Source organism: Pseudochaenichthys georgianus, chromosome 15, assembly GCF_902827115.2.
Source record: "Pseudochaenichthys georgianus chromosome 15, fPseGeo1.2, whole genome shotgun sequence".
Classification (NCBI taxonomy): Eukaryota; Metazoa; Chordata; class Actinopteri; order Perciformes; family Channichthyidae; genus Pseudochaenichthys; species Pseudochaenichthys georgianus.
The window spans coordinates 34,458,522-34,480,834 of record NC_047517.1 but is presented as its reverse complement, the minus strand read 5'-3'; the positions used below and the strand labels follow the sequence as shown (position 1 = coordinate 34,480,834).

The window sequence follows — 22,313 nt, the reverse complement described above, 5'->3', positions numbered from 1 at the left end:
CCATCTTTGCTCCCCCCCACCCAGGCGGCTTGGCGTCTGCACTCCACCGATGGCACTCGTCCCAGCCTCAGAGCCACCTGGCACCTCTACCAAAGCGCCCTCTCCCCCCCCAGGCATGTATCCCCCCCACCAGCACCTCCACCAGCACCTCAACCTCCACCTCCATCTCCGCCCCCACCTCCCTGCGACAACCCCCAACCAAAATGCATCAAAACTACCCAAAAAAAACTAATCATTCTCTTATTTTTCTCCTTTCTCTCTTTCCTTTTCTCACTTCCTACCCAACTTATACGTTTCCCTCCCTCTACCCGTTTTTCCCTCCATCACCTAATTGTTTTATTCATCGTTATTTTATTTATCTTTTCGACTCTGCACGTAGTGTGTCTGGCGTAGTTATGCTGCTGATGAGAACTCGGTTTCCATTGCTACCTGGAAGCCTCATTTGAAGGCGTTGCATACCTGCAGCCCCGCAAAGTAGGTAACAACTTACAGACTTACAAACATGGCCGCTGCCGCTCAGCCCCTCGCCTCCTCTCTGCTCCCTCACCTCCGCCTGCTCCTCTCCATCGGTGTGGCTTCAACTCTCACTCTACTGTACGACTGACCGCATTGCAACCTTTCTTTCATAAACTAATCTTTAGCAACCTTTTTTTTTCCAACCTGGCATGGTTCGCTTAGCATACATGTTCTTTAACACCTTTTTAACATTCACATTAGAAATATTTAGACACATTTCTTTAATTGTATTATTATAGAAAATGCTCAGCCACGTTTTTTTGTTTACTTTCTTTACACAAGTGGACACATTTCATTATTTGGACATTTGACACACATATGGCTTCTTATTTATTCACATTTTGTCTGGATTCAAGTTAATCAAATACTGTTAGTTTGTGATTTAGCTAGGGTTGAGCTACACCAACATGTATGTATGTTATATGCTTTATATATACAGTCTATGGTTATATGAGGTCAATAGATCACTAATATGTACAATAAAGCATATTACTTTTCCTGCTTTCACACACTTATACAGTACACAAAACACGTAGATCCTATCTTTCTGATTTCCATATCTGTGTTTCAACCAAAGCCTTACTGTGCATGGCCATAGCTTGCATGTTCTTGTAAATATTTACCTTGAATTCAAGTGTTTTTCTTACCTTTGGCTTGAAGCGGCCCGTATCCATTAGCTGAAACGTCTAGTGCTATTTTTAATCAGCTGGAATACTGATTTTTCTCCCTTTGTCTCCTCCTCTTTGTCCCACTAACCCTTAAAGGAAAGAGCAGGGCGAGACTTCCTACAGGTTTGTACGACTCAACTTGTGTTACAAAAACATTCAACATGTGATACGATTATAATCAAATGAAATGCGTGATAATGTTTTGTCACAACATCTTTGAAACTACTCCCATCTATTTAGCAGGCTAGTACATTCAATTTCTGATTAAGAATTCAAACATATGGTTTCTCCTGGTCTGTTAAAGAATAAATGATGAATGTATTAGGTGATAGTGAATTAATTGGAGGTTCTGATCACCATCAAAAGGTTGCAATATATGTATTTGTTGGTCTCTTGGCTTATTGGTTGTTTGATTTACTAAATGGCTGAACAAAAATGACTAAATTGACCGTTTTACCACACATCCTTAGTAAGGACATTGTGCCGATGTTAACCCTTTTATTTCATCTTTATTGGTATGACTTAACATAGTTTTGAGGATTTTATTACCCAGAATTGGAGGAGACAAGCAAGAGTTAGAAACATTAAAACTGAGAGAACATTACATTACATTTAGCTGGCGCTTTTATCCAAAGCGACTTACAATAAGTGCATTCGACCAAGAAGATACAAGCTTGAAGAAAACAGAATCATATAAGTACATCAGAAGATACACTGCAGTGCTATGACATACATAATAAAGGGATCATTAGAACACGCGTCAATGTTATTGTTGACTGTTGAGAAATAAGAAGGTTTTATCTTCCACATTTTGTTTTACCACAGGCGTCAGATCAATATTTATTTAATATTTAAGTCACATTTTGTATTACCTCTAGTGCAGTAAATGGTGTTGAGTTGAGAAAAGACAGGCTGGGGGATATAGGCCTACAGTTAAAGAGGCAGTTTTGTTTTACATCATACAGAGATGTACTGAGGCTATAAATCAAATTAAGTACTGCAATGTCTATTTGAAATGACCTCTTCCGAAGATACAATCTGTTGCCTTTCCCAGATGTATTCATGCTTCTCTTATTTTATATTCCTACATCAATTTTCAACTTTTTATTTACTCCATCTCTGTTTTTGTCTCTCCTTTCACTACTGTTTCCTCTCTGCACTTGACTTCCAGGCAGGGAAGGGTGTGTGTGTGTGTGTGTGTGTGTGTGTGTGTGTGTGTGGGTGGTGTGTGTATGCATGCACACACGCCTTCAAACACAGGAGTCTGTACCATGTCTGTACCATGACGCACTTTTTCCATTGGGATGGTATTTATATAACTCATCAAACACAAGTCTACGAGAGACAGGCGAGAGTTGAATACGGGGGGAGGAGATGGGAGGAAGGGGGAGATGAGAAGGAAAAAAACAGAGAGAGATTTGTGAGTTTAATTTGTATAGTTTTTACAGTGCAGCGCTTCTTTGGCAACATTTGGGAGCCTTATATTGAGCCAGCAGCGTTTCAGGCATTTCAACTTAAAAAAAAGTGTATACTCTCTAGGTCAAACAAACAAACAAATGTGCTTTTTATCCTCAAACACAACACCATTTAATTAGGCTTTGTGCATCCACAGCAGCATTATCCTCCAGAAATCCCTCCGTTATAACGGCTGACTTACACTTTCCTTTCTTAGAACATTTTGTGACAAGTCCAATTTGAACTAGTGAAATCGTAATTGTGTGCTCTTTTATGACACTATTTATTTTCTGTGTGTTCCCCTCTAGAGAGAGAACACACACCACTGTGTGTTATTAGTGGTTTTACAGAGTGCCTGCAGCTCGGCGGTGAACGGCTGGTGGTTCTCGTTTAAGCAGACTTGTAAACACACTGTAATACTTAATAAGTTGTGGTAACTTAGAAAACGTATGCAAACTCGTTGCCTCACAATAAGTTACTTAACTTAACTTAGAATGGTGAGTATGAACAACTTGTGTATTCTAAGTGTGCTTCAATTAATTTTGAGAAGTACAGCTGACACAAACCTTTTAAGTTATGTAAACTAAGTTATGTAAACTTATGTAAACTAAGTTATGTAAACTTATGTAAACTAAGTTATGTAAACTGAAAAGGCATGCTTTGCATTAACCTATTTTTTTTTATTTGTGTGAACTCAATGAACAAATTAAACCCTACTTAAATATACAAATCACCAGAACTTAACCCTTTTAAATTCTACTAACTCGTCATTTCTAAGGTTTACTATTAAATTAAACAAACTAATTCCTGCTAACTAAGATAATTGTACTACAACAAATCTCTAAACACGTTGTGTAAACTCCAACAATCTCCAAAAATAATGCATTAAAAACACAAATTGATTCAATTGCAATATAACATTTATTTTCAAGTGCCAACAAACAGTGCTTTTTAAGTACTCAAAACCCTTATCTTAATAAAAACAGCAGTGCACACCAATTGTAAAAAATATATAATGACCACTATGAAGAAGAGTACATTGTACTTTGCTCTCAACAATTGACAGAGTTATAACAGTTTCCCCAGAGTAACAAACTTTTGTCATAAAATTTAACGGTGCAACTTTTTTAAGTGCCAAGTTCTATCTGATCGCTGAGGACTATCTTGACTAAGGTCTAATCAAGTAGAGTGTTTCTCAAAGTTAGAAGTTGTGAGAGAGCTTTGGTTCCCAGTCCAGGCATCACTGTTTGAACGAACCTCAGAGTATTTGCCATGCATTTTGGGTGATCTAAATGCAAAGCATATATCAGGCCAAATAAGGCCTGTGGAAAGTTTTTGATCTTTTCCATGACAATACCTCAAGCACAATGTCAGTGGAGATGGGTTCGAGGTGGATTGAGCTCGGACCCTCCTGAGGACTGTCTTCGCAGCACACCAACAGTGACGGATGATAGGGCCTCATCTCTCGCTGTATCCTGCAAAGAAAAACACGTTATTTAGACTATCATCGCTACCTATTAGAGTAGGTCTTCCTATGAAAACATTCATGTTGCATTTGCATTAAAGTCTTTGCTAAAAAATGTAGCTGAAGTACACACTCAAACTGCGTTGTAACATTATATCCAAAAAGGTGCTGTAAATGTGGTATGAGGAAACTAATGGATACATATACAGCTAGGAACGTACATTTATTTTACACCTAATTTCTAATCTAGACTCTTGGTCATGGAATTTAGTGTACAGTATTTTGAACGCACCAAATTAAATCTTTTGGTTGCAAGTTTGTGTAAATAGGGGATATGACCTTTCAATAAAAGCAAACCAAACAGTTTTTTTGTGTTCAAGTACTTACAAAGCATGTCTTGAAGAAATCCTTGGAGTCGTCGCCAAGAACAATCGGAATGCCTTTGAGGACAACAGAGCGCTGTTCAGTCACGTCCGGTGTCTAATGATAGAGATAAAGAAGATAAAGGTTAAATGACAAACTCACAAGATGAAACATTTTGGCCTCTTCCATCTTTTTGAGGGGTTGTTTTAATTATTTTAGAAGGCTTTTGAAGTAGTACCATATCGTCATCAATGTATGTGACAAAAAGTTGCTAAGTTATATTACTTACCGGCCAGTTGATGCTCTGCAGTTTCTGTCCCACCGATCCTTTTTTTTACTTGAACAGTTGGATGAAACGTGGGGTGTGCTGGTCCAGAGCCTCAAAGAAGTCTGCCTCGAGGTTCTGACTGGTAATCCGATTAAATTCGGCAAATACCTGAAAAAGTAGAGAAGGGGGTGGGGTAGGAGATGGAAAACCAGCACATTAGGAAGACATTAGTTTGAATCATAACAATTGAGCAGGCAACCACTATGGCTTAGATAGAAAGGCAGGGTACACGTCTAGCCCACAACAATATAATATTGTGTGCTGAGATTTCAGGCCTCTATAATTAATATAATATTGTTTTGATTTATTGCTGCAACGTTTTGTTTACTAATTGATTAGTCGACCAAAAAATTAGAACAATAATATTTGCCAAATGTTATGATAATGAAAAATGAGCAGAACTTACAGGTCCACTGCATCGAAGGGTTTCGATCTGCTTGGCAAATCTGAAAATCAAGAACGACAAACCAATAAAATAATCAAACATCACGTATACAGCAATTTAGAAACTACAGTGTTGTATTTACCTGATTCAGAATGCAAAACTTGTATTATGAAATACGTGAAAGTGAGAAGAGGACTAAATTGCATCCATGCTATTGTTGTGATCAAATTCTAGTGATGTTAAAGGGCCCATGTCATGGCCATTTCCACAGAACATAATTCCATTGTTGAGGTCTACTAAAATAGATTTATATTGTGCAATGTTCCAAAATCACATTGGTTTCTCAAAGCATCTCTGTAAACTACGTGTATTCACTGAATTTCACTCTGTCCTAAACGCCTTGTTGGAGCTCCCCCCCTCCCTGTGAGCCCAGTGTGCTCTGATTGGTCGGGACGTTGAGAAGCTCCCAGCTGCAGTCTGAGCTGCAGTGTGCGCTCCGTGGCGGTGTGGTTTTCTTTCGATACACACCTAAACACAGCCAAACTCATCCTGAGCACACACAAACACTCACAGCCGAAGTAAAAACAATAAGTGTGGCTTGATATTGAGTAAGAAAAAGGTTGATAAACGCTGTGAGATTCCAACTCGTCTGTCAGCGCTCACGGAGCTCTATGCACGTCAAGGCTCTGGGTGGGGCAACTGGGTGTTCACACGTCATAACGGCCAGGAAGAAAAAATTGGAAAATTAGAAATCTCTGACGAGGCGTTTTGGGGAGGTATTTTCTGTGTTAGTTTTACTCGCTATAGGGTGTACTTTAAGGGTTTGTGACTCTGCAGACCGTTTACATGCAGAAAAACCTTCATAACACACAAGGGGACGGGTAAGAACCGGAAAAGCATGATATGGGCCCTTTAACATAAAGCTCTTACACCGCTGCTCATAGAAAAAATACAAACGATCAGAGAGGAATTGTGTAGTGTGTAAACATTCCTTTTACTGCTGTGATCATGGTATGTGTGGAGTTGCCACCATCTGTTAAAGCCTGAATGGGGAAGAATAAAACATTTGAAAGCAGATATTTCAAACAAAAACATAGACATTTAATTGATTATAGCAAAGATTGCAAACATGACAAATCATCACCACATTTTTTTAATATGGCATAGCCTTTAAATCACAAAGACCTGGATATTACAACCATCAAATACATATCATTCAACTGAGTATGCCAGCCAACATCTTCACTATTATAACAGATTATGGTTACATTGAATGTAAACACTATACTCTTTTTAAATGTAGACTAATAGCTTTTAAACTATGCTAATTTAAATCAAGTTTCACCAAATGCACTTTAAACATATGCAGGAGTGAAACAACCATTTCAGTTGGTATCTCCATATGATTATTGTAAAATAAACTATTAAAAGGTAATAGACTACTATTACTGTGTAATACATGATTCAACTGTCACACAATGTTTGAAAATTGAAATCCATTAATCTGATGCACTTTGAGAGCAACATAAATAGGATATAAATAGTGTGTGCTCCTGTAACAATTGTGTGCATTTGTAAACAATTAAAATAGAAAGAAACTGATTGTATAATTATCAACAGTGACTTCAGACGGCAAGAACGTTACATCTACACCTCACGTTGGAACCTGACGACCCCCGCCACTCCCCGTTGCGGCGAATTGTAACGCCCACAGACATAGCCGCCAGACACATTTAGACTCCAGCTGTTTCCCCGCCAAAAGCAATAGAGTCTGTCTGCAGACCGCAGCAAGGAGGCGTTCCCTATAGGGGCGTTTCCTATAGGGGCGTTTCCTATAGGGCGTTTCCTATAGGGGCGTTTCCTATAGGGGCGTTTCCTATAGTGAACGACGGGAGCCGGCTCTCGCCCGCGAACGAGACGTTTTTTGTTTTGTTTTTGCGGAGGGATCTAGATCGGCATGAAGGCACATTATGCAATGTGGACATTATCCCGCTTATTACACATGGCCACATTCTCAACAAAGTAACGACATGACTCCCAATAATAATTTAAATGCTTTTATGGATTTAGAAAAAGACTTTATTGATTTAAAAAATAGTTTTTTGTATTGATTTAAATTGACATGCATCCGCTAAGAAAAGTAGTCCGTTGTTACTGTTTGAATAACGTAACAACGGCAGGAACTGCTTCTATAGTGTTTTTGAGGAGCTTTTTGATTACAGATTTGAAAACATCGTTGCTTGCTTTAAAAGTAGCACAATTCATTATGTCAAACCTTGAAAGATATCCCTGCCCTAATGCCAAAAGTAACTGGCAACTATGTCGCCGTAGCTATGATGTCTATGTCTGGACCGCTGCGTAAAAAGGAGGGTTTCTGACCCATTACTTCTCTTCCTACTTGTTGTCCCCCTCTTCTCCCCGCTGCAGCCTGGCAGTTGATCTCAAAGCACGCTCCTCTCCTGCAGGGAGAAAAACTATATTTAGCCTATATACTTTATATAGGTTGATACAGTAGCCCCTTTTTTTAAATAGTTTTTATAGGTGTTGCCATCTGTTTTGTGTAGCGTGGTTCTACAAGCAAGTCAATGCATTAATTGGGTGGTATCAGAGAGTTACACGGGTCTGTAAATGCAATGAAAACAATTGGCCACAGCAAATAATTTATATTAAACATGTAATTTTTACTTTTGAATACTTTAGTACAAAGGATGTCTTGAATAATTTAAGTGATATATGTGTACACATATAAATAATTAGTCAAAACAGCGCTACATTTGATTTAATTAAAAGGTATAATATGTGGTAAACTGAAGAGCCCTTTGGGAGCCGAAAGAGCCGGCTCTTCTTGGTGAGCCAAATGATCGGCTCAGCAAGAAGAGCCGGAATTCCCATCACTAGAACAATGACTTCTTCTGCGAGGATTTATAAAAGCAGCTGGATAAAAAAAGTTAGGAAACGCCCCTATAGGAAACGCCTCCTTGCTGCGGTCTGCAGACAGATCCATCTCGCCAAAAGAGCGAGTCGCGGTGAAGTAATGCCCGGTACATGGCCAAGCCAGCTCCCCGGAGCTTGAGGTTTCACCCGCAGTCTGCACCCAGGAACGGCCGCCCCTAGCGGGAGAGTCCCTCCTCAAGCTCCCGAGCCCGCACCGCAACCCACTGGGAGTATATACTGATTGGTGCTCACACGTTGTGAAGTGTAACTTTATACTTTGTTGTAGGCTAATATATAAAACTGAACACAGCCACAAGTCACGGCCTTAGGCTAAAACACTGACATTAAGTTACTCACGTGCTAGTCTTTGTTCAATGCGTTCTAAACAGAACCTCAACTCATACAAAAAGTACTTAAAAACGTTTATGCAGATAAATCAAATCAGCCCTTGTCTATCTCCGTATATATTACATGTTGACACTCTTTATCTCTTGGGCCAAGCTGCAACACGATTTCGCCACATTATGTCTGCAATAGTTAAGATAGCATTAGCTAACATTAGCTAACGTTAGCTAATGTTATCTTAACTAGCAAGCATATAAACCTTGAGATTAAATACAACAAGACAGCAAAACGGTTGGGATGTTACCAAAGCACCTCACCAAAAGTTACCTCACCAAAGCAGTGTGCTAAGCACAAGATTCACTGTAATGCGACAATGACAATGACCATAGCGGCTAGCCATTGGGGAAACGTCCATCTGCTGCAGGGCATGTTCGTAAATGTTCCAGAAAGTTCCAGAAAGTAACTTTGAGCGCCAAGTGGTCAAGGAGTGATCTGCGCATGTCATAACGTTCCCCATTTCCACTAACTTAGTTTTTCTAAATTAGCTCACATCAATTACATTGAGTTAGTTGACCCCGCATTACAGCTTAATTATTTAAACTGAGTGTTATTAACAAGTTAATAAAACATAAGGCTTACTTATTCATTCTTATTTAACACGATGTTTTACAGTGCAGTGGTAAACATGAGCCGCACCACAAAGTGCTGCAGTGAAATCATGCTGAGTGTGTGAGGGCTGCGTATTGGCAGAAAGAGGCAACATGAAAGAAAGGATAATTGGTGGTTAATCGTTAGTGTATGTGTGTAGGCAGGTGTGTCTGCATTCTGAGTGTTGTTCAAATGAAACTCTTGACTACTATCCGTCAGGTAGGTTACATTTGTGTTAGACAAGTAGCTGACTTCTCCAGCTGTGTTATGGGGTAATAAAAAAAGCTTTATTACAAATGATGCTGCACTTAGGTTGTTTGTGCTCATAATAGTGCTGTTTAGGCAATAACAACGCTCACATAGCAGCTTTGACACCAAACTGAGCCCATTACAATAAACTGGCAAACACCAGAGTTCATTTAAACCCCAACTTGAAATTGAAAACAGCATGTTTTTTCAAGATCATATTTACGTGTTGAAGAGCACAGTCAGAACGTTTCACACAACATGTCACAAAATAATCATTGTAACCATCATACATGATTTTTAAGGTGACTTTGATTACAGTTGGAAAGCTTGTCCCTGGTATGGTTGGATTTTAAAGGGGCCCTATGATGCTCATTGTCAGGTTCATATCAGTATGTAGTGTCTCTACTGTGACATGTCTCCATGCTTTAATGTTCAAAAAGCTCTTTTTCTCATACTGCCTGTGCTGCAGCACCTCTTTTCACCCTCTGTCTGAAACCAGAGCCCAGTCTGCCCTGAGTGGTTAGCTGGCCGGCTCTGGTGTGATTTGTCAACTGCTTAGAGATGTCCTGCCCATACAAAGTTTTGGAGCACTATCCAATAGAACTGCAGTTCAATCAATAGACACGGGTTTGATGTAAGAATACATATTTATTGCCGAGATACGCAAATGAATGTAATGGTGATTTTAGCAATTAGGCCCCGTTGTGCGGGAAGTATCATTCGGGAGGGTAGAACCGATACGATGAAACCCCCCGGGGTCTAGACCCTGATGGTGGTGAAGGATAGTTGGTTCGGTCTGAAGGGGAGGGGCTTAGTTTGACCCTGGATTCAGAGGGACAGGAGGTGAGAAGGGGTGGAGGAGGGTTGCGTCGAGTCACCTGAAATGACAGCTGTCAGAGGAGGAGAGCAGATTTAGGTTTAGCAGAGCGCTATGATAGGCTTCGTCCCCTACCTTTCCTCTGTGTATTTACTTTGCACCAATATTGACAGCAGAGAATTTTCTCTTCTCCTTTGTCTGCTCTTTTAATATCCTCCTCCTTTATTTTTCCATTCCCTTCTCCATCCTCCTCTGAGATATAGGAGGCTCTTCAGAAGGTACAACCGGAAATTTAGGAGGTACCCACAGTGCTACCCAGCATCCTCTCTGCTCGGCCCTTAGCCCAATTACCTGTGCTAATGACTGACTAATAGCATGGAGGAGATCAGAGGAAACAAATTCAACTTTCTTTTTACCTCAATACCTTTTAAGGAGATTTATTTTGATGATAAATGCTGCCTGCTGCTTGTCGAATGCAAACAATATCTTGTTTTGAGATAGATGAGGACAAAGATAATAAAAAGGTTTGTTGTTGAGATAAACCAAATTAATAAAGTAGATATTATGTGCCGTCAACAGATTGCATGTTAGGCCCCTATCATCTAAAAACCTCTTAGTAGATAGGCATTGTGGGATGTTGCTCGTCAAGATCCTTTCATAATGTCTCCCTCTAAACGAAAACATGGCTACCAATGTATTGATTACAAATAATATTTAGTTCTGCCTTGAACACAGGAGAACATGTATTGTGAAGTGTTGATGACGTTCCCACATAAGTCTGGCACAGAAAAGAAAACATTGTAAAGATCTGCTGTAGGTTCTGCAAATCTAAATCTAAATATCCATCTTCCCAAAGTCCAAAGACAATTTATGTTAAAGTAATTGATCAAAACACTGAGGTTCATGAGAAACACTGACTTTTGGGACTATTTCGATTTTTTTTAAATGTTGGTATTGAAAATGTATTTGAACCGTGCATCTTTCTCAATGACCTGCTGCACTGCCTGCTGGTGTATTTGCCATAGCAACAATATATTTTATTGGGTTTGATTGATTGAGGACTTTCTGCATCCCCACTGCACCTTGTTAAGTTACTATAGATCTAAACTACATGTGGATTAAAGCTGTTGCTTCGTATGCGGCTGATATTATGTGACACTCCGAGCACTCTCTGGAAAGGGAGAAATAAAACGTGAAATTGTCTATGAACATACTAGTCTCAAAATTAATTTGGGTTGACAATTTATTAATGTCCCCATGCTTCACATATCACTTTAGAAAATCTCATTAACTCTGTTGTGAAAAGTGAACACACAGTATAATAGATTATCAGCTGATCGGCTAAGGATTGAAGCACTGAGGGTTTTTAATTTGGTTGCTTTACAACTAATGAATGAACGATGTTTGGGCTGAAAGGAAAATCCTGAACGTTGCCCTTTGTCTGAACTTTTCTTACTTTTAAGGACAAAAATGTTGACAACATCTCTTTCCTCTCTCTTCTTGTGTCCTCTCTACCAACCCCTGAACTTTTCCACTCACCCTCTTACTCTACCAATTCTATCATATACTCACTTACCCCAATTTCCCTCATCTTCTCCCCCTCTCTTGCCCCATCCATCCTCATCCCAAAATGTTTTTGCTCCTCTCAATGGTCTTCTCTTTCTCTTCCCTCATTCTCTTATTCTCCCCTCTTTTCCTTCCTCCCTCCCTGCAGTCAGAAGTTGAGTTTTAAGGAGCGGGTCCGTCTGGCGAGTCCTCGGGGTCAGAGCATGAAGAGCAGGCAGACGTCCGTTAGCGAACGCCAGCGCTCTTCCCCCGGTAACGAGATGGGGGGCGGGGCCGATCTGATGGGAGGAAGCCCCGCCAAGGTGCAGAAGAGCTGGAGCTTCAACGATCGGACCCGGTTCAGACCCTCGCTGAGGCTGAAGAGCCAGACCCGCACCGCTGTCCCTGACGGTGAGCGGGACTGTGTGTCTATTTCCATGTTACTGTTAATGGCACCAAACCAACCATCATCTGACAAATTAACTTTTTATTTATTCCACAAATATATAACATACATGGAGATGTACATACAAATCACACCCGCCTCAGTTTACAGTCCATTCAAAGGTACACGTTATTGCTCACATACTGTACACATACATACATACATACATTACCCCTTTCCTTCTAAGTCTTGGCAAATTGTACATAAATACAGACATTCATTTAAAATGCTCCGACCTTTCCCTGGGTAGTCTGTACAAATTACATTACATTACATTACATTGCATTGCATTTAGCTGACGCTTTTATCCAAAGCGACGTACAATAAGTGCGTTCGACCAACAAAATACAAACTTGAAGAAAACAGAATCATAAGTACATCAGGTTTCATAGAGCAAAAACATTTCAAGTGCTACTCAACTGGCTTTAGGTAAGCCAGTCCTTTATTAGTATATAAGTGCTTTGTTAATAGTTCTATCGCTCGAAGTGGAGTCGAAAGAGATGAGTTTTCAGTCTGCGCCGGAAGGTGTGTAAGCTATCTGCTGTCCTGATGTCAATGGGGAGCTCATTCCACCATTTTGGAGCCAGGATAGCAAACCCACGTGTTTTTGCTGATGGAAACTTGGGTCCCCCTCGCAGCGAGGGTGCAGCGAGCTGTTTGGTTGATGCAAAGCGGAGTGCACGTGCTGGGGTGTACGGTTTAACCATGTCCTGGATGTAGGAAGGGCCAGATCCATTCGCAGCATGGTACGCAAATACCATTGTCTTGAAGTGGATTCTAGCAGTTACCGGAAGCCAGTGGAGGGAGCGGAGGAGCGGAGTGGTGTGGGAAAATTTAGGAAGGTTGAAGACCAGACGAGCCGCTGCATTCTGGATGAGCTGCAAAGGTCGGATGGCACATGCAGGTAGACCAGCCAGGAGGGAGTTGCAGTAGTCTAGGCGTGAGGTGACGAGAGCCTGGGCCAGAACCTGCATCGCTTTCTGGGTCAGCTGGGTGACGTATCCTCCTGATGTTGTAAAGAGTGTATCTGCAGCAGCGGTTGTAGCAGCGATGTTTGCAGTGAAGGACAGGTTGTTATCTAGGATCACACCCAGATTCCTTGCAGTCTGAGTCGGGGAAACAACAGAGGTGCCGATGTTGATTGTTAGGTCAAGAGTGGGACAATCTTTTCCCGGAAGGAAAAGCAGTTCAGTCTTGTCAAGGTTGAGCTTGAGGTGATGAGCAGACATCCACTGAGAGATGTCAGCTAGACAAGCAGAGATGCGTGCGACGACCTGGGTCTCTGAGCGGGGAAAGGACAGAATTAATTGGGTGTCGTCAGCGTAGCAGTGGTATGAAAAACCATGCGGGCTAATGACAGATCCGAGCGAGTTTGTGTACAGGGAGAAGAAGAGGGGACCGAGGACAGAGCCCTGAGGGACCCCTGTAGTTAATTGACAAGGGTCGGACTCCGACCCTCTCCAAGTAACCCTGTAGGTGCGGTCTTTGAGGTATGAGGTGAGGAGGGAAAGTGCAGAGCCTGAAACTCCAAGTTCTTGAAGAGTGTGAAGGAGGATCTGATGGTTCACCGTGTCGAATGCAGCAGACAGGTCCAACAGGATGATGACAGAGGAGAGGGAGGCTGCTTTAGCCGTGTGCAGTTCCTCAGTGACAGCAAGGAGGGCAGTTTCTGTGGAGTGACCTGCCTTGAAACCAGACTGGTGCGGATCCAGAAGGTTGTTCTGATGGAGATAACAGGAGAGTTGTTTAAAGACAGCGCGTTCAAGTGTTTTAGACAGGAACGGGAGGAGAGAGACAGGCCTGTAGTTTATAACATCAGACGGGTTGAGAGTGGGTTTCTTTAGGAGAGGGTTTACTCTTGCCTCCTTGAGACTGTTTGGAAAGTGACCAGAAGTTAGAGAAGTGTTGATGAAATGGGTGAGAAATGGTAGAATATCAGGAGCGATAGTCTGAAGGAGGTTTGAAGGGATAGGGTCCAGAGGACAAGTGGTAGGACGGGCAGAGGTAATGAGGGTAAGAACCTCACTTGGCGAGAGAGGGGAAAAGGAGGTTAGTGTGCGGGTGGAAGGAGGGTCTGGTGACCCAGCGGTGAGTCAGAAAAAGAAGAGCGAATATCATCAACCTTTTTTTCAAAGTGGTTAACAAAGTCGCTTGACAGAAGTGAGGAGGGGGGAGGGGCTTTGGGAGGGTCCAAGAGGGTGGAGAAGATGGAAAATTGTTTTTTAGGATTGGAATAGGAAGATTGGATCTTATCTTGAAAGAAAGTGCTTTTTGCCTGAGAGATCGAAGCAGAGAAAGAGGAGAGGAGAGCCTGATAGGTTAGGAGGTCGTCATGGTGTTTGGATTTCCAGCGTTTCCGCTCTGCTGCCCGAAGGACGGTTCTATTAGCACGCAGTGCGTCATTTAGCCAGGGAGCAGGAGGGGACTGACGAGCCTGCCGAGATGTGAGAGGACAGAGAGAGTCCAGAGGAAGGGAGGGCTGAGAGCACCGATGAGGCAAAGGTAGAGGGGGACAGGGAACGGAGGTTACGGCGGACAGGTGCAGGATGAGAAGAGATTAGTTTGTTATGTTTGGAAAGGGGTAGAGAGAATGAAATGAAGAAGTGATCGGAGGTGTGGAGCGGGTTTACAGAGAGGTTAGAAGTAGTGCAGTTCCTTGAGAATATGAGAGCAAGGACATTGCCAGCTTTATGAGTTGGTGGGGACGGAGACAGTGAGAAAGCAAAGGCGGTTAACAGATATGTTAGTTCGTCTATCTTCCCTGTCTGGAGGTTGAAGTCTCCGAGAAGTACAGCGGGAGGGCCAGTTTCAGGGATGTGTGAGAGGAGATTATCTAATTCCTCCAAAAAGTCCCCCAAGGCGCCTGGTGGACGGTAGAGAACAACAATGGTTAGTTGTATAGGATGGGTTACTGTGACGGCATGGAATTCAAAGGTGGAAGGAGTGAAGTTAGGTAGCTTGAAGAGGGAAAAGCTCCATTTGGGAGAGAGCAGGAGACCAGTGCCGCCTCCTCTGCCAGTGGGTCTGGGTGTATGGGAGAAGGAATATGCTGTGGAGAGAGCTGCTGGGGTGGATGTGTTGGATGGAGTAATCCACGTCTCAGTGAGAGCAAGGAAATCCAGAGACTGCAGGGAGGCGTAGCCAGAGATGAAGTCAGCCTTAGGAACAGCTGACTGGCAGTTCCACAGGCCGCCTGAAACTAGATGTTGGATCTCAGTGGAGCATGTGGGATAGACGAGAGCAGGCCGGTTATATCGATTACGAGATACACGGGGCCAGTGATAATTGCGAGAAGACACATGAACAGGAATGGAGAAAATACACATGATTATAGCCTGAGGGGCTAAACAACCAAATCAAATAAAACACCAGCGATACTTAGCTCAATCAAAGTAGGATTTGCCTCCTCTTTGCCACCCTCGTGACTCCAGCAGGACTCCTTTGTCTTCGTCAGTCTGAATCCAGCAGGACTCCTTTGTCTTCGTCAGTCTGACTGACGCTCCAGGAAAGTGCTACCTAAAATGGACACCTGATTGCTGAGTTCTCACAGCTGTGGGGCCACGTCCCTTTAATTAGTTAACTCTCTGTAGCTGGTGGCCCTCAAAAGGAAATCTCGACTGGCTCCCTCCTGAGTTGTTATTGTCTTTTCATTGGCCCAATGGTTTTACAATTACATTAAACCCTAAGTTATAAAGTTATGAGTTTAACCCTTAATACAGTTACACCTACTCAATAAAGCTCTTAGTATTCTACAAATGTTTAAATCAAAGTTAACCCTAGCAGTCAGTTAGTTCAGTTTTAAATGACCTTTTTTGACACAGAATGCTAGTCATTACAATCACTTGCTTTGCAATCATTCTTTTAAATCTTCATATCCTACACATCCCAGTCAGTGTATTTTTAAATAAACCAAAAGTCAATGTTTGCACCCTGCAGTTGCATGGATTTATTGTTATGACCTTAATTAGTGTTCTATGTATAGTGTATTTTGTGCACCAGTGTTTTGTTCTCAAATCTCCCCAAAACTCTTTCCCTTGAGTAACAGATGAAACTGCGGACTGTTTTAATAGCACCTTTATCTCTCCTCTTATTTCGCAGTATCATTTGTTTGAACTGATTTGATCACCTCTTATGTACTTTATCATTATCTCTCTCTACATCTTTTGCCTACTCTTACTCTTTTTTTCTGTGTCCCTCTCACTGTCCAGGTGTCCCACTCTCATAATTATTGGCAATATACCATACAGCGTCTGTTCTCACCTTACGTAGCTGAGCTTGCAAAATGCTAACTATTCCCAAAGATCCTCTCCAAGCCTGACAAGAATTCTTCACCTGCTGAACGCCAAAAAAAGTATCAGTTTGAAACATAATTGATTTTGATTGTGCTCTGTCTATCTCAGTGGATCCAGGAATGACCACAGAGGATTCCTTTGATGAGCGAGGCTGCCATTGTGACGTTACAGTTGAGGATCTATCAGCTCCTCTCAAGGCTGTCATCAGAGCTGTCAGGTGAGAGACTGCTTTACAGTTGCAATTCACATTTAAGGCATCTTGGCTGATGCTCTCATCCAAAACATCTTTAATTCAACAAAATAATCCAATTATTTGAGGACTAACCAGGCAGCGAAGCAGATTCACTACTGTGGAAATACCCTCCGACAATTACAGAAAAGCAAACTTGCATCCATATACAAATAGAGAGGCGAAGTCCCACCCATCTAGTTCTGACCCATGGGACCTTATTTCGGAAAAAGCATGTATTGAAGTCAATGCGGAGAGAAAACTTATCAAATCAAAGTGTATTTATAAAGTGTATTTATAAAGCACATTTAAAAGCGATTTTTGGTCGGGCCAAAGTGCTGTACATGTAATAAATACTACAATCACATAAAAACACATTACTACATTCATAATAAAAGACAATAAATTACAACAGATATATAAAAAACACAGGGAAAAGTCAGGAGTCGTGCTCCGCTCTGACTAAAAGGCCAGGGAGAAGAAGTGTGTTTTAAGAGTAGATAAAAAAAAACCTAGGGTCTGGGCCAACCTCACATGGAGGGGCAGAGTGTTCAGAGCCTAGGGCCAGCTGCTGTGAAGGCTCGGGGCCCTCAGGTTTTGAGCCTGGTCTTGGGCACTACCAGCAGCAGCTGGTCAGCAGACCTTAAAGCTCTGGCTGGGGTGTAGCGCTGGAGGAATTCAGCTATATACTGTAGGCCGGAGCCAGCCCATTTAATGCTTTAAAAACAAATAAAAGGATTTTAAAATCTATTCTGAACCGAATTGGAAGCCAGTGCAGTGAGGCCAGAATTGGGGTGATGTGGTCACGCTTTTTGTGGCCAGTTAGAAGGCGTGCAGCTGCGTTTTGGACTAGCTGCAGGCGTTTAATTGACGCCTGGTCCATACCCACGTCCAGAGCGTTGCAGTAGTCCAACCTCGAGGTAACAAAGGCGTTAATAACCCTTTCCAGGTCTTTAAAAGATAACGACTTGGTCTTGGCCAATAGTCGTATTTTAAAAAAGCAGGTTTTGTCTACGGTGCTGACCTGCTTGTCGAATTTAAAAGTGCTATTGAAGGTCACTCCAAGGTTCGTGACAGAGGGGAGGATGTTATTTTTGAGGGAGCACAGAATATCAACCTGGAAGGCTGAAGGTTGGGGTCCAAAAAAGATAACCTCAGTCTTGCTCTCATTGAGGTTGAGGACATGTTGGCTCAGCCAGGATTTGATCTCTGCTAAGCAGTCCATCAATAGCTGTAACGAGTTGACATTTTAACTTATCTTTCGATCCCGTTTGAATTGTGCCACGAATTACACATATGATGTTTGTCAATCTTAAAAAATAATTTCCATGTCAAAAAAGTCAGTTTGTCGTAAAACTGTTGAAATATAAGACTATGAAAAATACGCAACTAGAAAGACTACAACTCCCAGAGTCCCGGTCCCGCATGCTGGCTCTTACGGAACCGACTAACTCCCCTTGTGTGTATGCACAGCTCTCAACGTGCCCAGACTTGTAGTGATTTTCACCTCTTTTAATACTTTCCGCCTCATTCTTAAAGAAAGAAGTGAAATGTGCCAACGTGACGACCGTCTTAGTGTGTGGTGCGAGACGGGAGATGTAGCGGTTCACACAAAAAAAAGTGTTACTTCACAGTTTTACGACACATTTTTATTTTTTTGACTTGCAAAATTATCTTTTAAATTGACAAACAGAAGTGTAATTCATGGCACAATTCAAACGGACTTCAATACATAATTTTTCCGAAATAAGGTCCCATGGAGCTCCCCCAGAATGGGAGGGACTTCGCCTCTCTATATCAAATGGGAAACAGAGAGAACTTAACTTTTTAATATATGAATGAGACAGATGAAGGGAAAGTTGCTTCTCTTAAAAATAACGTTTTTAACCAATACCTTTCATTCTTTGCAATATAGGAATAAGACCTGCCCTTTGTCAAAAAACAAACCAGTCAGGGCTGATTTTTTTTAACAGCTCATGCTTTCCTTGCTAAAAATAGATGGGCACATTTTAATCACATTTTGAATAATTTAAATTCATTTATCTATCTCAACGATTTCATGTCCGAATGAAAAATACATTTTGTATTCATTTTTGACATGATTTACATCCCTCTCCTGATTTTATTATATTTCCAATACCCATAATATTAAGTATGCTAAGCTATTTGCAATATGCCAAAAATACCAGGATGTATTAATGCATCCGGTCAGATTTTGCAGTATGCAAGTCCGGCTTGCTTTTCTAGCTATTCTTGAATAATATAGGTCATCTTATTGATTAGTCCACACCTCTTTGTGGGTGTTTTTTCCCTAAGTTGTTTCCATTGATCTTGAAACCAGAGCAACAGCTCACTGAACCGCTTAATCATTGATCATTTCAGTGACCTGTGTGCACCTCTAATGATTGGCTATTTGGTATCACACATAATATAATACTGTCTGTAGTTGAGCGCTTGTTAAAGAATATTCCTATTGATTTATTGGCTACAGTCTTTCTTCATGGGCTGGTTATTATCTCTAGCGATTGATGGAACAGTCCATGAATGATTAAGCGAGCAAGACATGAATCCAACACTGTTTGAAAATACCACCAGCTAGAAGGATGCAATGCTGTAGTGTTGGGTACAAGCTATACATGTGTTTTGTATTTTGGTTTAACACACCGAAACAAGCTACAGTTCATCATCATAGATACCATTTTTTGAAGAAGGCTCTTAACATGTTTTGTTGAGTAACAGATCATTTAACACAACACAGACCCCTGTCTTTCTTTCCTCCACTATACATGTAATTCTGTATGATAAAAATGTTACTTCACTCCTGAAAGCAGAAGTTCACACGATCTTTGGTTCCCTCAAGCAAAGCCTTTTCTCTGATTTTACCCTCGTATCTACACGACCCCCTGCTGGGTTGGAGGATTTTCCTGGGAGGGGTTTCAAGCTGTTTTCTGTAGCAGACCCTGATCTCTTACACTGGCACCGGCACCCTGTGAGCAATGTTTTTCCAACTGGCGCCAACTGACACTCTCACTTCATCGCTTCTTCTCACATTTTTCATATTTTTCACCTCTCAAGAAAGCAGAGTTTTCCTTTTAGAAATAACAGATTGGTTAGAAAAATGAATTTTAGTTCAAATGTGATGTTGTTGCTATCATCTTCTGCAGGTTATTAAACATTCAGATATCCTTATACATTTAAAATTCGGCCTTTATCATTGATATCACTTGTTTTACTGGATTATACTCATTGTCTGATGCTTATAATTAAGCAGTGTGTAGCTATTCTGCTTTAAGACATGTCAGCAGGACTGTGTTAGAAATAAAAGCTCTAAAATGATTGAAAATGAAAGACATAATATCAGTATTAATTGCATTTTTTTCTCCTACTGATCCTCCTTCATTAATTTCATTCGTTTTTTAACATTAGTCTGTACAACAATTTCTATTTATTTTGAATCTCCCCAATTATATGAAATGTTTCCTCCCTTATTGCTCACCCCGATCACACTTATTATCTCTGTTTTAGTGTTGTACCTCTCTATTTATATATATTTAAATCACCCATTTACCATATAATTGATCCAACCACAAGTCTGCGCATAATTACTTGCTATATGTGAAATAAAATATATTTTAAATTGATCATATGGCCGGTTTTTCTATTATATTCTCAACACATATAGATGCTGCCCATATGGAACCACCAATCTGGATACGCAGTTAAAAACGAGCAATACAAATGTACTTACTATTACTTAGCTATACTGAACATTTATGTATTTTCAATTATCCTCAGTCATTTGTTTCACATGCTGTAATGACCTGCAGTCATATCTTCAGCACTAGTTGGGTTGTTATTAATCTAAGGTTGCTCTACTGCAGTGGTCGCCAACCAGTCGATCGCGATCGAGAGTGTGGTGCGGGTCGATCGCGGACCGTTAAAAAAAAAGTAACGAAAGAAAAAAATAATAATAATAATGTTTGAAAAATACGTTTTTAGATGTAAACCTATCATCCACCACCCCGTTAGCAGGGGCCACTTGATTTACGTATATTTGAGACAACTCAATAATATAATACATTAACCGTGCTTTACGTGAACCTCATCATGACACAAGAGAGGACGGCAGGACTGCAATTTCCCGTGTTCAGTGAATGCAACAGAGGCAAGTCACCAGACCAATCAGAGAGTTGCATGGAAATACACGTGTGCTTGTGTCATTCAAGCTCGGCTCTGTGTGTGTGTGGCAATAGCGCATTTAGTGTGATATAGAGGGAGAGAGAGAGAGAGAGAGAGAGAGAGAGAGAGAGAGAGAGAGAGAGAGAGAGAGAGAGAGAGAGAGAGAGAGAGAAAGGGAGAGGGAGAGGGAGGGACCGGTGCTAGCGGGGACCATCATGTTAGCATAGATCTGGTTAGCTAGCTGCACTAACGGACATAAGGAGCTGTTTCCACAACAAGCTGGAGGAGAGTCCTCCCCTGTCAGACTGAGGGGCTCAGGTGAGCTAAAGGACTCTCTGAGTGTTTAGAACGGTTTTGTCACAAATTATTCAAAAGATTATTTCCGCGGCACACCTTCATATGATCATTATAGTTATACAAACAATAAGAGAATACATGAAAAACAGGTATGAAATACTATATGGCAGTAAAACAAGAACACAGTTTAAAAGGGTAGCGATTTGTAAAATATCCATAAAGAAAAAGAAAATCTGTTCACATGGTGCTGCTGAGAGAGGTATCCATAGATCTCTTCATGTTGCTCTCAAAGTGCACCAGATTGATGCTTTCAACTTCAATATTTAAAAAAAAACTTCCCGGGGGAGCATCCCCCAAGGACCCCCCTAGAGGAGATGAGGACCCCCCTAGAGGAGGTGAGGTCCACATCCCACTCGTAAAAAATAGCACTTTACCCCTGCCTATATGCCGTGAGCTGATTATGGAGCCTTCATTGTAACAGTAATTCAGATGCAATTAGCCTAGATAAAAGGCCTCAAATTGGAAACACTGTCTGGGCCGTCTTTTTCACTCAATTCTGCAATAGGTAGATCTCGCCTTTCACCTAGGCCGAGGTCGGTGATCTTGGGCTTAAAAAGGTAGATGACCACTGCTCTACTGGTTACGCCTATACATTATATGACATTTAGCTGATGCTTTTATCCAAAGTAACTTACTATAAAACTGTTCATAGTGTCTGTGTCAGGTATAACACAGAATGGCCCAATCGAAATTGGACTTAGAGTTATCAAACGATTTCCCTTGAAAAAAATGTAAATCAGCATTTCAAACAAATAAAGGGAGAATTTTTCGCAATGTCCCACCCCCCCAGATTTGGAAAGATGTTACATGTTGAATTTGTTTCAGTTTGTCATTAATTGAAGTCTATCAAACCACCTTTATCTCCAGCTCTGTTTCTCTTCCTCGGGCAGCCGGAGCCCAGGGCTTTCCCAGGGTGTCGGGTTGAGGGCTGGACCCCCCCACCCCTGTCAGAACTGTTTTTACAGAGGGTCATCTGTCACCGTGGTTTCCATTTATCCAGTGAAAAAAACAGGCAACTGGAGAAAAGCAGAAGTCGCCGGGGAATCCAAATGCAACGAGTGTTTGGATCCTCTTACCTGTATCAATATTATCT

At 41.4% G+C, this 22,313-nt stretch overlaps 1 protein-coding gene across 5 annotated transcripts in view; it reads left to right on the top strand.

Annotated features, from left to right (window-relative positions):
- kcnq5a (potassium voltage-gated channel, KQT-like subfamily, member 5a) overlaps nucleotides 1-22,313 on the top strand; it is a 128,132-nt gene that overhangs the window by 95,553 nt on the left and 10,266 nt on the right. For 3 of the 5 annotated variants that reach the window (XM_034100543.2, XM_034100539.2, XM_071205571.1), the window contains exons 8-11: nucleotides 380-474; nucleotides 1,281-1,307; nucleotides 11,888-12,129; nucleotides 16,564-16,672. In XM_034100543.2, coding sequence (XP_033956434.1) covers nucleotides 380-474; nucleotides 1,281-1,307; nucleotides 11,888-12,129; nucleotides 16,564-16,672 — 473 coding nt within the window. Of the gene's footprint in view, nucleotides 1-24; nucleotides 114-379; nucleotides 475-1,280; nucleotides 1,308-11,887; nucleotides 12,130-16,563; nucleotides 16,673-22,313 lie in introns of all 5 variants that reach the window. The other 2 variants (XM_071205572.1, XM_071205570.1) reach the window with 1 other exon arrangement.